The sequence below is a fragment of the Crocodylus siamensis genome, chromosome 1 (genome assembly GCF_052110815.1).
Source record: "Crocodylus siamensis isolate JL-2025a chromosome 1, ASM5211081v1, whole genome shotgun sequence".
Lineage (NCBI taxonomy): Eukaryota > Metazoa > Chordata > Crocodylia > Crocodylidae > Crocodylus > Crocodylus siamensis.
The window spans coordinates 204,792,104-204,808,077 of NC_143395.1; the positions used below are offsets into that span (position 1 = coordinate 204,792,104).

General features: G+C 43.4%; 1 protein-coding gene and 1 long non-coding RNA gene across 13 annotated transcripts in view; one reads left to right on the forward strand and one right to left on the reverse strand.

Moving 5' to 3' along the window:
• LOC149873926 (uncharacterized) overlaps positions 1-15,974 on the forward strand; it is a 232,919-nt gene that overhangs the window by 189,026 nt on the left and 27,919 nt on the right. For 3 of the 5 annotated variants that reach the window (XR_016443128.1, XR_016443130.1, XR_016443124.1), the window contains one exon: positions 5,229-5,813. This is a non-coding gene — a long non-coding RNA (uncharacterized LOC149873926). Of the gene's footprint in view, positions 1-5,228; positions 5,814-15,974 lie in introns of those variants that run through there. The other 2 variants (XR_016443125.1, XR_016443126.1) reach the window with 1 other exon arrangement.
• Positions 10,051-15,974, reverse strand: part of BCL2L11 (BCL2 like 11) — a 43,985-nt gene continuing 38,061 nt past the window's right edge. For all 8 annotated transcript variants that reach the window (XM_090053210.1, XM_090053251.1, XM_090053184.1 and 5 more), the window contains one exon: positions 10,051-15,294. In XM_090053210.1, the coding sequence (XP_089909336.1) occupies positions 15,208-15,294 (87 nt within the window). In that variant the 3' untranslated portion in view covers positions 10,051-15,207. The remainder of the gene's footprint in view (positions 15,295-15,974) is intronic.

Below are 15,974 nucleotides of genomic sequence, written 5' to 3' on the forward strand. Positions count from 1 at the left end.
CTCATGTTCATCTTGTGGTCAATGATGACCCCCAAGTCTCTTTCTTCTGTAGTGATAGCCAGCGTAGCACTGCCGAGCCTATAAGGAAGCTGCAGGTTTCTCCTCCCATGGTGGAGAACCTTGCATTTTTCGGTGTTAAACACCATCAGGTTCTCGTCTGCCCATTTGCTGAGCTTGTCCAGGTCAGCCTGGATCGCCCACCTATCTTCTGGTGTGGATGCTTTGCCCCAAAGTTTGGTGTCATCGGCGAACTTGGCCAGTCCACTCCTGACTCCAATGTCCAGATCATTAATGAAGATGTTGAACAGTATGCGTCCAAGGACAGACCCCTGAGGGACCCCACTGGTCACAGGGCACCACAATGAGTGACTGCCATCAATTACAACCCTCTGGGTCCGACCACGGAGCCAGTTTCCCAGCCAGCAGATCGTGGTGGAGCCAAGGCCACAACTGGCCAGTTTGGCCAAGAAGTGATCATGGGATACCAGATCAAAAGCTTTTTTGAAGTCAAGATATATGACATCAATCTCTTCTCCCTGGTCCAGGTGATAGGTCACCTGGTCATAGAAGGAAATGAGATTGGTCAAACAAGACCCACCCGCAACAAACCCGTGCTGGCTATCCCTTAGGATGTTAGCCTGGGCCAGTCCATCAAGGATGGCCTCCTTAATAAACTTTTCTAAGATCTTCCCCAGGATAGAAGTCAGGCTAATGGGCCTGTAGTTAGCCGGATCCACTCTCTTCCCTTTCTTGAAGATCGGCACCACATTGGCCTTCTTCCAGTCTTCGGGCACTACACCAGAGTGCCAGGAGTTTTCAAAGATCTGTGTCAGGGGCTGGGCTATGACGCTCGCCAGCTCCTTGAGTACCCTGGGGTGCAGATTGTCAGGGCCGGCTGACTTGAAGGTATCCAGCTTCTCAAGGTGTTCCTTCACGAGGTCAGCATTTATGGAGGGTAGGGGATCCCCATCACCCGGATCTCCCTGTCCCATAGCATGGATGGGCGTCCCATGGGACTGATGAAAGACTGACGCAAAGTACCTATTTAATAGGTTGGCTTTTTCCTGGGCGTCAGTTGTCAGTTGCCCCATCTGGTTTAGCAGGGGTCCAACGTTGCCCTTGCTTTTCCTCCAGCTCCCCACATATCTGAAAAAGGACTTTTTGTTGTCCTTGATGCTTGAAGCTAGTTGGAGTTCAGTTGCAGCCTTGGCTTTCCTGGTTTGCTCCCTGCAGGACCGGACCAGTGCAGAATAATCCTCCTTGGAGGTGAATCCCGTCCTCCATCCTTTGTAGGCTTTCCTTTTTAGCCGCAGGAGGTCTGCTAGGTCCCTGGAGAGCCAGGAGGGCTGCTGTGCCTTCTTGCTGCCTTTCCTCCGTGTTGGAATAGATTTAGCTTGTGCACTGAGGATCGCTTCCTTGAGAAGCAACCACTCTTCTTGAACTCCCATCTCCCTGGGGTCATGGTCCCTGAGGGCCTGACCGACAAGCCTCTTGAGCTTGTCAAAGTCGGCTTTTCTGAAGTCAAGGACTTCTGTGTTGCTGACTGACTTGCCAGCTTTATGGTGGATGGTGAAGGTGATCAGTTCATGGTCGCTGTCACCCAGCTTCCCATCGATCACTAGGTCGCCGATTAGGTTGAAGTTGAGGATGACATCTGTCAGGCTTGATGGTACCTTAGCCTGATCCTGGATGTACACATTCTTTGGCAATGGGGGCATGTTGTTGCACAGGGGAGTGGGATTTGCAGCCCTGGGTTGGTCTCTTTTTCCTTCCTCCACCACCACCATTCCACCTCGGTATGAAGTTGGACTTTGATGTGGCACCTGCCTTGGTGGACCAGGTGGCAGTATGCCAAACAGTCAGCAGCTTGCTCCTCCCAGCCATTGGTGCTGTGCTTGAGGGTGACCTTGAGCACGTCTTTGTACCATTTTCTTTGGCCACCCTTTGAGTGTTGGCCAACAGAGAGCTGGGAGAAGAGAATGTGGCAAGGGAGGCGGTTCTTGGACATCTGGAAACAGCAGCCTGTCCATCAGAATTAATTTCTCAAGAGCAAGGCTTTGATGCTGGTGGATGCAGCTTCATGGATGACGCTCGTGCTGGTCCAGCAGTCCTCCCATTTGATCCCCAGGATTCGATTCAAGCACCGCTAGTGAAAGCTCTCTAGGGTCTTAATGTGGTGTCAGTAGATGGTTCAGGTTTCACTGCAGTGGAGGAGGACGTTCAGCATAACGGCCTTATAAACCAGGACCTTCATCAGCTTCTGAAGATCTCTATTTTCGAAGACACATTGTCGCAGCTTGAAGACGGTGGCTCTGGCACAGTTGACCTGGTGCTGGATTTCTTCAGCGATGGTAACCTGTTGAGAGAGGTGGCTGCTGAGATATGGAAAATGCTCCACATACTCCAGAGCTTCCCCATCTACGTAGATAGCATGAGGGATGTTCAGCTGGCCTGGGGGCGCTGGTGGAGAACCTTCATCTTGGCAATGTTCAAGGACAGGCCCAGTCTCAATGAAGCATTGAGGAGGTCTAGGGTAACTTGCAAATCCTGTGCACAGTGACCCATCACACAGCAATTGTCCACATGCTGTACGAATTCATCAGGTAGTACGTGTGGAATGGGCAGTGCCATCACTGGACAGGGGGGTTGTGTTTGTGTCCAAAAGCTTGCAAAAAATCAATTTTTCCAACCACTTAGTTGGTCTAATAAAAGATATCGCATCTACCCAAAGAACCTGTCTGCCTTCACTGGACAGTACCTTGATTGACTAATATTAAAGCAATTTGCTATAGTACAGTAAAAAAGCAAAAGGTTCTGAACATGGGTGCAAATTGGCATCCCTCCTGATACAGCATATGCATGTTACCAGGGAGTGAGAAATGCATTGACAGTATAATGTTTCAAAACTTAAGTCATTTTAGCAAAGCTAATTCACTTATTTTCAAGAGTACAGGCCAACACTGGAGGCAAAGTGAATAGTTTGGTATATTTTGTACCTACTTACAAAGAAAACATTTTGAAAGGCTTCCTATGAAATAAAAGTGCTTTTCAAAAAATGCATCTATTTCAATAACAGCAGGAATATGGCTGCGCATAATTGACTTAGGCATTTAGAACCAGGTGCTCAAAGATATGTAGCACCTGAAAATGCAGAAAGATGCCTACTGACATCTTCAAAAGGACCTTAGCAGATCAGCCATTTAAGTACTGCTAGAATCAATCTCAGTTAAGCACTTCATGTGCTTTGAAAATCCTACTGGCTGCCTCTCTGCCTCTCTTCAGGCACCCAAGTCCTTTTGAACATCTGGTCTTAGAAAAAAAGTGTTTGGACTTTTCAAGGTATGAATATTTGAACAATGGGGAGGGTGGAAAAGCGCAGCTTGAAGCATGATGAGCTGGGTGAACAAGGTGATGCTGAGCTAAGCTGTTGACCTCAGAGCTGGAGGAGGAGGGAAAAGCTGAAGGAGTGATCAGCATGTGGGCACTAAAGGAGTCCACAGAACTGTGGGAATTGCCCAAAGAGAAGTGCCACAACAGAGCCTCAAGGTGGTGGAGGAGGGTGACAGTGGTAGCTCTGAGACAGGAAGATAAAGGGGATGGCTGGAGAACGTGGCAGCTTAGGATATGTGAAACCAATGGATCAATCTGAAGGAAGAGAGAGCAGTCAAACATAGCAAAAGCAGTGGAAAGGTAGAGAACGCAAGAGATATCCAATCTCCTGAGCCCTGTGGCTCCCTTGGCCTGGGCAGAGTTGCAACAAGAACAGTTTTACTCATGAGTCATTTTGGTGGCATGCCAGACTGGCTGAACCTTTCAGGCTACTTCTGTGCAGCAGTGGCAGCATCAGCATGTCCCATAGCAGCCTTGTTGCTAAGGATCTAGGGAGGTTAACATGCTTTGGAGGAAAGGGAAGGAAGAGTAAGAGTATTTGCTTGCATGATTTCTTCCAGCCACATCCCAGCAATGTCTGATATAGCACAGCCCTTTGAGAAAGGAGCTGGTGGGCAGTTTCCTTCACAGAGAAAACAATTGCCAGGGAAAGGGAGGCTGCTGGTAGCTTGCTTGAGGGTTACCCAGAATTTGGTGGGTCTTCACCCAAATGCGTGATTCCTACTGAGGTGGACTGTCCATGTGTTCACAGTGTAGCATGGCTGCTCCTGCAGTCAAAGGGACTGTTCCTAGGAAGAGATGGGTTTCTTTAAAGCTGAAAAAAATACAAGGCACCTCAAGAAACTATGGTTGTGGTGACTTTTTGGTTTTTGCTGCGGGTTCCTTGCCCAGGGTGTGATGAGCATGGGGAAATGTTCTGAGGGGTTGTGACTGCTTAGCTTGGGTGAAATACCTTGCAGGCGTGTTTGATAACATTGGAAGACTTGCGCCTCTTGCTTTGTCTTGGGTCTGCTGCACTCATGTCTTGTGAGTTTGTGCTTACTATTCAGATCATAAAGTGCAGCTCCCCACTGTAATTTATGGTGCTTCATAGAAAGTGCCATGAGTTACTGTGCCCCCCCCACCCGACACACCAGACATTCACTGTTTGATGGGGGCAGGATCGAGCTCCACTTCGGAGCCGATGCAGCAGAGGGAGGTTGTGTGTCTGCAGCCTCTCTCCCTTAGCCTCACCCTACCTCCCAGCAGCTCCGGTGCTGTCGGCAGGATGGGAGACAGGAGAAGTCAGGGGAAGGGGCTCCATTCTGGGGTTTGCCCAGCCTGCACTGGAGGGAAGTGAGGGGGCGGGTGGATTAGAGCTCCAATCCACGCATCCTCTAGTGCAGGCTGGGCAAACCCCAGAATGGAGCCCCCTCCCCTGACTTCTCCCCTCTCCCATCCTGACAACAGCACCTAGGAGCAGGGCTGAGCTGTATCAGCCCAGCCCTGTTCCCAGGCAAGGACAAACAGAAGTTAATGAAGGTGCTCCATTTTGGAGTGCCTTCATCTGAACCCTCATTAAATGAGGGTTAATTTGTTGCATGATTGGATGCTTTTAAAGCACCCTGCAATTGTGCACATCTGTCAGCACATGGCTGTAGAGCACTTTCAAGAGGCCGATTGCACGGCAAATATTACTTTTATCAGCACCCAGAGATACAAGCATCCTTTAGCCATAAAAATGAACATCCATGGTGATTTTGATGTGGGCAAGCAAAGCAGGGATGCAGCTTCCCAGTACCTTGTGGTTTTGAATATGGTTACAATGAAATAAACTTGTAAATTAATGTTTTCCACAGGTGGCTGTATTCTGGAAATTTTCCACCTGGTAGCTGTAATGCAGGCCACACATTTTTATGAACTCCCATCTTTGGACTCAATGGACTGGATCCCTAGCATGGACCTGCTCTGCAAATCAATCTTGGAGCTTTGGCTGCAAACCAGGCAATGAGTATGTGATAAGTAGATCTCCTTCCATAACTATGGTCTGAGCATAAGAATACATTTGATTTTATTTCTATGTTATTAAAAAATAGAGCCTCCAGCTACTGGCTTTAAGTTGTCTGGTAGATTCTTCCTGTTCAGAGAAGTGTTTTTTAATTTAAAATGCTCAAGAAAACATCTTGTAAATTAATTTATTTTAATAGACAACATTTTCATTGTTCAGTTACATCAAAGTGTCTCTGACCAGAACTAAATCAGCAAGACTTGCCTGAAGTAGCTTGTAACTATATTGTATGTCTCCTATACAATGAGCAATAAACTAGCAAGTTAGAGCTTTTTTCTTTCAGTTACATCCTACTGTGGGTACAATAGTTTTGACAATAACCATTCCTCAAAGGTGTGAAAATCACTTAGTCATATTTGAAGGCAGTAATGGGATAGATGAGGAGAAGAAGAATGACCTAAGTAGTTAGGGCACTGGTCTGGGACTTGAGACACCTGTCTTAAATTCCCTGCTCTGCTACAGACTCCTTGTGTGACTCTGAGCATGCCATTTAGTCTCTCTCGTGTCTCAGTTTCCCCTCTGTAGAATGGGGTTAATAGCACTGCCCTGCCCTATTGGCATGTTGGGAAGATAAATACTGTGAGGTGCTCCCACTGTGGGTAATGGGGCTATATAGGATGAATAGACAGAAAGATGGTCATTTGGCAAAGCGCAGCTCTTCTTGCTATGGTACTGGCCCAAGTGTGGTGACAGTATTGGCTCGCTACTGCCATAAGATAATGAGACATAAAACTCTGCTCTGACATTCTGCCCCTAGCATTTCATTATTGTGAGGATGACCATTCTAGTAGTGGACTGGCTTAGCAGGACATACTTTACACTGGGCTCTGCAGATCACGCCAGGGAGTGTTTGAACCTCAGCACTCCACTGCTCTAGAACTCAGCTCCACATGGGATCTGTTCCCACTTCTCACTTGGGACAGTTCTGGCACATTCATTTCAGAAACATTACACATGATAGGGCAAGCTCTGCATACAGCCAAACCAGCCCAGACAAACCACACTCATTTCCACTTCAAGTTCAATGGCTGTACCCAAGTCATAGCATATCTTTTGAACTCAGGATCACTTGCTCTCTAACCCTCACCTGAGAAATCCCTGCGACTCTTGGCAAGTTGTTCTAAAGGTTAATTACCCACTGTTAAAGATCTCTTGTCTGAATTTGTCCAGCTTCAGCTTCCAGCCTTTGGACCTTGCTGTACCTTTGCCTGCTGGACTGAAGAGCCCTTACTATTATTATCAGATTCTGTTTCCCCACAAGTATTTGTAGAATGTGATCACCCATGGGCTGCACTTTGATAAGCTGAATAGATGCAGTCTAATTCTCTTCTCTAAGGCATGTTTTACAAATCGTTAACCTTCTGGCAGCTTTTTGTGAACACTCTCCAATTTGCAGCAGCTTTCCAGAAGCATGGACACCAGAACTAGACACAGTATTTCAATAAGACCTCGCTACCTTTTCCCTGCCTTCCTGTGCTTATTCATCCAAGCTCCTATGACCATAGCAGGACATGGGGTGCTTATGGTAACTGATTATCCACATGATCCATAAGGCTTTTTCAGGTGTCTCTCTCTAAGATAATGCATTCCCACCCTGTAAGCATACCCTGAATTTTTGGTCCTAGATGTTCTTATATTTAAACACTAGGATGGTCCTAGCCTTTGAAGTAGGAAAACCACCAGAGCACAAGCAACTTCACATGATTTAACAAATATTTGGGTAGATTGAGGATTGGAACACTTGCCATTTCTGAGATGTTACCTAGCTATTTCTCTACTGAATGTATCCCAAGCTTAATATTAGTTATTTTCAAATATGATAGCAAAGGGGCTCACTTCTGTTCTTGTCTTCCCTGCTAGTTCTGCTGTATGGGATAGTTGGTCAGTTGCTCCAAAGCTCCATTCACCAGACTTTCTATTAAGTGGAGGGAAAAGGTGTCATTTTTCTTACCTGGCAGACTAGCAGCCTGAGGGCCTTGGCAGGAGCCCAAGCAGTAATATTTTATTTGCTTTGCCAAAGCTGTATCAGCAACTGGCACAGTTCTTTGAATGATGCAACTGAGGGTTTTCATGTGTACTGCACTGGGGCAGTCAATCTTTTGCAAGAGAACATAAAAGGTGAATCAAAGTGAAGAAGACTGGGAAGATGCAGACTTCCTTCCCACCAGACAAGAATTGCACAAGGTGGGAGTCATGACCCCTCAACTCCTAGCTTCTCTCCTCTCCTCTGAGCCTTCCCAACCCTTCAGAAGAGTCACAAGTGTCTGCTCTTTTCAGACAACCCTCATGGTGTCAGATCCCAAGACATTTATTGAAAGATTGGTCCCTTTTGAGTACAATGCTGGACAATTCATCAATGTCCATCTCAAGCTGGAATGCAACTCATTGATCCACAAATTTCCAGAGAAACAGTCTGAAAAAAGCCAACCTACTGTGCTCCAACACAAGAGGTTAACACTTTTTTGATTCAAAGGCAGTTGCCTCATGCCTGCAAGTACTGCAAAGCACAGCAGCCAGAGAGGAGTAGGAGGGATGAAGTGATGAATACCTGCCTGCATTCAGTCCCTGACCACCACTGCCTGATCCTAGGGAGGCACCAATGAGGTCTCTGCACATGTGGATAGAACTGAAAGTTGTCAGAAATCCTCACACAAATCAGACCCTGCCCTGCCAGGGCAAGGAATGTGTTCTCTCTCAGTTAGTCAGAATTGCCTGTAGATGCTTCCCTTCCCCCTCCCTACAGCCTACCGCTTACTCTCCCCTGCAAAAAGACCTGTCACTTCTGCAGATGGATCTGTGACTCAAAGATTGGAGTCTTAAGGCACCTCAAAACCCATCAATGAGCTATGGTAGAAATCATCTTCAAATTGAGAGATTGCTGAAGAAAAGATGCTCCCACATCTCCCTTCCCTGATCATCCCACAAGTCCTGCAAAAAGCATAGGCTTAAGAGGTTGTTGCTCACTCATAGAAGAAAGACCATGTTCAGACCTGATGGTCCAAACTACCAGGCTCCCCATTCTCCTGCCCTGCCTTTTTATATCTGCTGCTTCAAGAAGGAATATGCAGTTTATTCCAGCCCTCAACTGAATAAGTGAGATGCAAATCTTGAAACTTCTGGGACTTCTCCCTGGTGGCTGATACTCTTCTGGAGCCCAGAAAGCAGCCTGCCTCCAAGTTATGGGTACCACCCTGCCTGCTCTGGAGTGCAAGACCAAAGTACACTCTGTTGGCTAGATCCTGCAGCCCCAGGTTCAGCAATGTTTTGGGGCAGTGTTAAAAAACACACGCAAGCTTAACCTGCAAGATGTTGGCATGCTCAGGACACTTCAGTTTCCCCTTCCTTCATCATACAGGGCTGCAAACCCACACTGTATGGAGCCCTCCTCACATCTGGGTAGTGTCCTGCTACTGACTTTCTTTTCTGGACCAAATCTTCAGTGTCACCATTGTAACAGCTCAAGCCCAGTTGCTTCCCTTGCAGAGCCCTGCTCCCTTACAGCTGTGGACTCCCTTCTCTTGAGCCTCTCAACACCCTATATAAGTACTTTCTGTCAGCAAACTATTGTCTACCTCTATTTTTGTCCTTATGCTTCTTTTTCTACACTGTCCCAACAGCTTCTGAGTCTAAGAAAATGTTGGACTCACTCTTTCTTCGATATAATAAAGTATCAGTCACTGTCACTTTCTGAAGAATAAATAAGAGCTATTAGTCCCTCTCTGTAAGACAGACATGTCCATTGTGCTGAATCCACTTCATCCTCTCCATATCCTGCACTGGTTAGCTGGAAGAATATTAAAGCATGAAGCTCAGGCCTTAGTGTGTAAGAGTTACTCTATGAGTAGAGCTGTGAGCCACTTAGGGCTCAGACACAAGTGCAACGCCCTGCTGTAACTCATGGCACCTCGCAGGAAGTGCCATGAGTTACAGCAGTCCCCTAAACCCAACCAACATTCGCTGATGGGTCCCAGGAGTTGGGAGATCAAGCTACAGTTTCAAGTGGCTGCAAGTGCAGCCACTCTCCCCCCTCAACCCAGGTGCTGCCTTCAGAATAGGACGGGGGAAAGGGAGTGGGAGGGAGCTTGTTCTGGGGGCTGCCTAGCCAGTGCTGGAGGGTGGGGCAGGCGGATTGAAGCCCTGGCTTCTGGCATGCACTGACATGAGTTAATGAAGGCGCTCTGCTTTGGAGTGCCTTCATCTGAACCTTCACATAATGAGGGCTCAGATTATTATGGGACTGGCCCCTTCTAAAGTGCTCTGCAGCCATGTGATTCTTTAAAGCACTCTAAAGCTGTGTTCAGTGGCTGATCACAAGACAAAATGTCCCTTGTCAGTGGTCCTAGTTCTCCTGACTAGATTTGGGCTTGGTTTGTCTCTGTGATGACCCTGCATGCCTAGCATGTGGTTTATTTCCACTCCCCCAAATGCATTACCTTCATGTCTTGCAAGCTGAAGCTCATTCTTATTTTTTGGCCTATATCACCACCACATGTTAAACCCCTCATATGGCTTTGTTCTTCCTTCTCATGCCTACCCCTAACACTTCATCCAAAATTCCAGACATCTCTCCCAAAAGGGACTAATTTTAAACTTAAGCAAAACAACACATCACCACCAGTTGAAAGTTTTATTCATATAAAATTCATTAAGAACATAAAAGAATTGCATCTTAAAAAATATCTGCAATTATTTACAGCAGTATTGCACAAGTAAAGTGGCAATTACCCTGTCAAAAATTCATCAGTGCAACACGAGTAAGCCAGGGAAATTGCAATAAAAATGCTACATATGCTGGGTCCTATGAAACAAGTTAGTGATTAATCAGTACAAGATCAGTGCTATGGTTATATTTGTACCTGATGTTAAGGCAATTTGATACAATAACTAGCAGTTTTGAAAGCAGGGTGCAAAATTTATTCTTCCCTAAAAATAAAAGTAGTTCTATTAATAACTTGCAGATGCTTTTCATTTATGAGGTAATAGCCATATCCTGCACTCTGTAAACTGAATCTGAAGGACAAAGATGTTTAATAGCCCATAATTATTGAGTTGAAACACTATAAAGACAGCGTACTGAAATTTACTGCCTGAATCTTACTTTTATCATCTGGATGGGAAATAAGGTAGACTGTATTCATTGTGGGCACACAGACTTGGGTGAGAGTTAAAGGCAATGGGGATAAGAGGGTGTAGATTTGCATTTTGCAGAGAGCCTGAAAAAGTTACTATCACAACACTATCTCAGTTCAATAAACTTTGAATAAACTGCCCTCAGCCTCTAGGATTTAATCATGCTCTGCTTAAAGGGATAAGATTGTTTTTGATGAATTGACACTTAGGAACTACAGAGCAACATGCTAACTTGCCACTCCACAAGGTATTTTATTTGAAGTTTGTCTTAATATAATTGAGCTGAATAGCTGAGCCCAAAAAAGGTGGTGGCCAAATTGTAGGGAAAGAAATGAGTGCCTATGTGGCAGAAATATTTTTCAAAATCCTAAACAAAAGAAACTCAAATCCCACCGACTCTCAATGGCACTTAGGCTCCTTTGTGCCTATGTGACTTGAAAATTCTCTTCTGTAACTAGACTTTACCGATTGCACTGAATGAGACAATGCTGTAAACTGATCAATCACTAATTCCATATATACACCAGTAAATTCAGAAAAAACAAACTTTACAGGAACTTAAATAAGCAGAAAATAAATATACAATGTTTCTACAAGTTACAGCATTACAAAACAGTAGAGTGCATTAATTACACAGAAAAAGGAATCTACAGTATTTACGAAGTCCAATTCTAAAAAAAAGTGTAGAAAAAACAGTAATTTTTACTTATTTATATGTACAAAATTTTTACATAACATAATAAGAAAAGAAAGGAAACATTGCACACAGACATTTGGCTCAGATAGTGAAAATAATGTTGCCCTAATCTAATAAATACTCAAATATTTACAATTATTGGTGGGGAGGGGAAGCATACTACTTTTTAACGCAAGTTTTTTGCGGTAAGAGATTTGAATCTAGTTTCTCCAAAACAAAAGACAATTCTTCATAAAATAGTTTTGGCAGGATACATGAAGTAAGGATAATAGGAAATTTCAAGAAATGATTCGATTAGCCAACTAACAGCACAGCTAAAATGATTTTTATAGACTTTTAAATGTCATGTTGTAGGGATCTTTTAAAAAACCCCCAAAAAACAAACAAACCCACGCATCTGACCTGGGCAGAAGGGTTGTCAAGGCACAAAACCTGCTTTTACAACTGCCAAAAACAAAGGGAATAGTTTTAATTTTTTGAAGGTAAACATACTGTATTAATTTCTATAGGAAACGTCTTGATAAACAAGTGAGTGCAGAGAAGTCCAATTTCCATACATGGTATGAAAATATTTTTTAAATGTTCATATAATTAATTGAATTATTGGCTGCTTGCAGACATTAAAAAAACAAAACAAAACAACACAAAAAAACCATGCTTTACCAGAAACAGCAGCACGTTTCTTTGACCCACCTCCACAATGTCTGTAATAGATTGGGCACTTCAGCGGGGCTTTTATCTAATAGCTGATTCAATCAGCTATTAGATAAAAGCGGCATAAAAGCCCTGCTGAAATGCCCAATCTATACAGACATTGGGTAAGTTGGGTCCAGCTAATGCACGGCTTCTTCTGGGTACCTGCTGGGCTTGGCATTGAATTATGTCAAGTTTAAAGTAACAGGCCGGGGGGGGGTGTTCTTTTTAAGTTCTGCAAGCAGCCCTTAAGATTATTTCTAGGGTTTACAGGAAGCTAGCTAGTTTGAAGCCACAGTATAGAGGCAAACCTGTTGCAATACCATGCCAGAGGTAAATGTTCAAGAAAAGCACACAAGTCTCCAGGCACTGGGCCAGCAGAGCCTCATTGAAGGGGAGCGTGCAAGACTCAGGGTGATGGAGGCAGAGGAAAAAGGGCACAAATCATGGGGAGAAATTATGCTGACCTTTCTGAAGAGTCTATATTTAAAAAGAACTCCAGAAGTGTTCCAACCATAGAAGCACATGTTGCACTGAAAACAGTTTCTTTGGTATATTCAGAAAGATACATATTGTAAATAAAAGTTTCAAGCCTGTTTACTTCAGTTCATCATGGAAACCCAGTAAATGATGTGGTTTTAACTAAGGAAGTTTCAAGACAGTAATAGCTGGAACTAGATGATTAGATCTAATGGTTTCAAGTTCAGAAGATGACCACAATCTCTTGTTTTTTGGAAAACTTGACATTTGCTAATCCTTAGAATGGCTATGAGACCCCAGTGTGTAAGCAGTGTTCAAAATGGAAGAGCAATGAATTTATATGCTCCCACCTCCCAGTAACATGGTTGATAATCTCCGATTAGGACCTCTGGAGTTCTGCCTCTGAAACTCCAGATATTTGAAAAGACCACTTCCCTCAAAAACTTTAAAAGTATCAAATAAACCCAATGCTTTGATAATTGAAGCTAACATCCTTGGTTTACAAAGCCAAAGTGTGTTTCTACCCTTTTGATTCACTGCACTCTGGAGTCTGCTAGCAGAGCCATGTCTGGACTAGAAACCTTTTACCTAGCACAGATAGGCACTGGTGGCCAGTGCATAGAGTACATATTATACAAACTCATTACAATTTTTAAAAATATATACACACACACAATGGCACATTGCATGGCTTCTCCTGATAAATATATTGCAACATTTTGGAAAAATATCTATCCCATTCTTTCTGTGGTGTTGCTGAAACCAGAAAATCTGTGGCCTTCTGAAGTAGACTGTAGCAAACAGGAACCGAGTGAATCACTCATGCAGGCTCTTGGCACTGGTCGCAAGGCGACAGACAAACCTGAAGACAGACTAGGGCAAATTTATGCATAAATGCACTCCCTCTGTATAAAGGAACTACACAGCCCCCGAGCACCTGTCATACAGTTTCCTGTTGCATTAAGAGGTGAACCACAAAACAAAAGAATACAATTCAATTTAGTCTAGATTTGTGGCTACAATGCCCACTCAGCAAGTTCTGGGTGGTGTTCAGCACACGTTTTAACTCGTCTCCCTCTGACTTCCCCTCCACCCCCAAAATAAAAGCTTTTCCTTTTTATGAAATCTTCCTCTTACTTCCTAGTTCACTTAAGTTGTAATCAAATGCATCATTCTGTTACATCACAAATGCCAGCTCTTGCCACCCATAGCATCACAGATGTATCATTTTGGAATAACTTTGCAAACTATTGGGGAGTACTAATGGAGCGTGCCACACAAGAAATGTTTAACTAAAGGAAAAATATGCTAAATCTTATGTCTGTGCTGAACACCTCCCCATATCCAGTGAATAGGGATGCCAGGTCCAGGAATCTTATGTCAACTTAATTCTCTTGCACGTTCATCCTCAACACTTGTGTCCTGTGAAGAATATAATCAATTCTCCACTGTGTATGTATACGAGTGCTTTTACAAGTATACACCATTTTAAAACCTTATGTGGGAATTCTGCTGTGAACAGTAGCATCTTTCAAAATGATACAACTTTTGTTCCTGTCGGGTATCTGCTTACTAACCTTTTGGACTTTGAACCACCATGATCACTGCAGATATTCCGCTTTTGGTCCTCACGCCAACGCAGTAAAGTCAGTAGTCCATGCATTCAACTGTTACAGCTGTTTGCTTCTCACCTCTCTTCAAAACATGCCTTCAGCACAAATCCAAAAAGTTTTTAAAACACCCAAACACCATCAACTGGGTTTATCAACAATAACTGTAAAATATTGAGTGAGGTTTCAAATATTTCCTGAAATTATGCAGTAGGACCCTTCCCTTTTGGGCAAGACTGCAGTGTATTGGGTCTGTTTAGGCCCACACACAGAATATGTTATTGCTTTAATCATTCCACACCTCAAACATTAATATATTATATATATTATAATACATAAATGTATCCATACACATTTTATATAGAGAACTTTAAGAAAGGCAACCTGGTGTGTTTTTGGAACATGACATTTTTACAATGAAGCCTCAAATTTCAGATCAACTTCGAGATTCTGGTTTCTAAGCTGGTGGAGGTGGACAGCTCATGGCAGGAGAGCTCCAGCTGTGCTTGACTGTAGCCTGAAATTAGCAGGACACATGCTGTTTACGCCACACAAGTGCAGTTGAATTTAAAGAGGTGTTAAGTGACCTGCAGGATTATGGAGAGCCGATGCAAATCCCTTCATTCTTTTGAATGAAAGTGACCAGCAAATGAACAGAGAGAACCTATTCTAAGTCTGTCCTCTCTTTGCTGGAGCAAGAAAGCTGTACAGCAATTTTATAAAATAAACTGAGGCAGCTCTGCAAGTCAGCTGGCTCAGTTAAGTCCGCTGCAGCATGATGCAGATCAGCCTACCAGTTTCCAGAAGTGAGCAGGAAAATCATTCAATAATGGTTGAATATTTTCCTTAATCTCAGTCCATAAAAAGTTCAAGAAAAACCAGCGTAAACAACACTTTCAAGAAAAATTCTGTTTCAGGAAGTTCAAATATGTCCATTTCCACAGTTCATTTCTGCTTCTCCACAGTGAACTCCCTGTTTTGTCTGACAGCAGACAAAACTATAGGTCCATGTGCATGTTTTTACAAGCATGGAGTCCCACTGCTCCTTCCAATATGCAAAGTTCTTTAAGAAAATGAAGATTTCTCAAATGCATTATTAGCATGCACTCTTCCTGGGTTCTGACAAGTAAACAAATCTCAGAGCATCCAGTCAGTGTCAATCACTGTCTTCTCCAAATGAGGCGGATGATATAATGCAAGAGGCGCAAAATAATTTGGTGATTTACTCCTTGGTTATCCCAGAAGCCCTGCAAAAAAGAATTTAAAAGTTTATTTTTCCATTAAAGGTTCCAATCCAGAAATGTCTATTACTAACATACGAACCAACTCATTGGGATAGAGCGTTCTCAGCTTAACAGAAAAATGCAAGATAATGCTAACAGAAAAGCTGGTAGAGAACAATTCAAAAAAATACTTGCAATTTACTTAAAAAAAAAAAAAAAAAAAAAAAAAAATCAATAAATTCTTTCTAAATTATTGCAGTGATTGAGAAAAGGAAGACAATACTGGAGAGTATAAATGACTCTTCTCGTTTTAAAACTGGTCAGATACAGTTAACACGTTCCATTTCAGGAAATGGGACATGCTAAAAGCACCAGAGCATATTAACTTCGTATGTATTCCAGAAAAAAAGGGACTCCTTTCTACTTCCAAAAAACCCCCAGTAGAACCGCATGCCCCTTTCACGCTGAACCACAGCAGCAACCACTAGATTCTATTTAAGCGTATTCCAAGGTGTTCAATTAACTGACATGGAGTTGATTGTATGGTCTGCTACAGCAAACAAATGGCATATAATTTATGGGATTTGATACAACTGAAAAAAGAAAAAAAAGTGGATAAAGCCATGAGCACAGTATTCTCAGAGTATAACTGTGTCGCTGTCTTGAACTACTGACTCTAAAAATGTTTTAGGTTCCTAATGAGT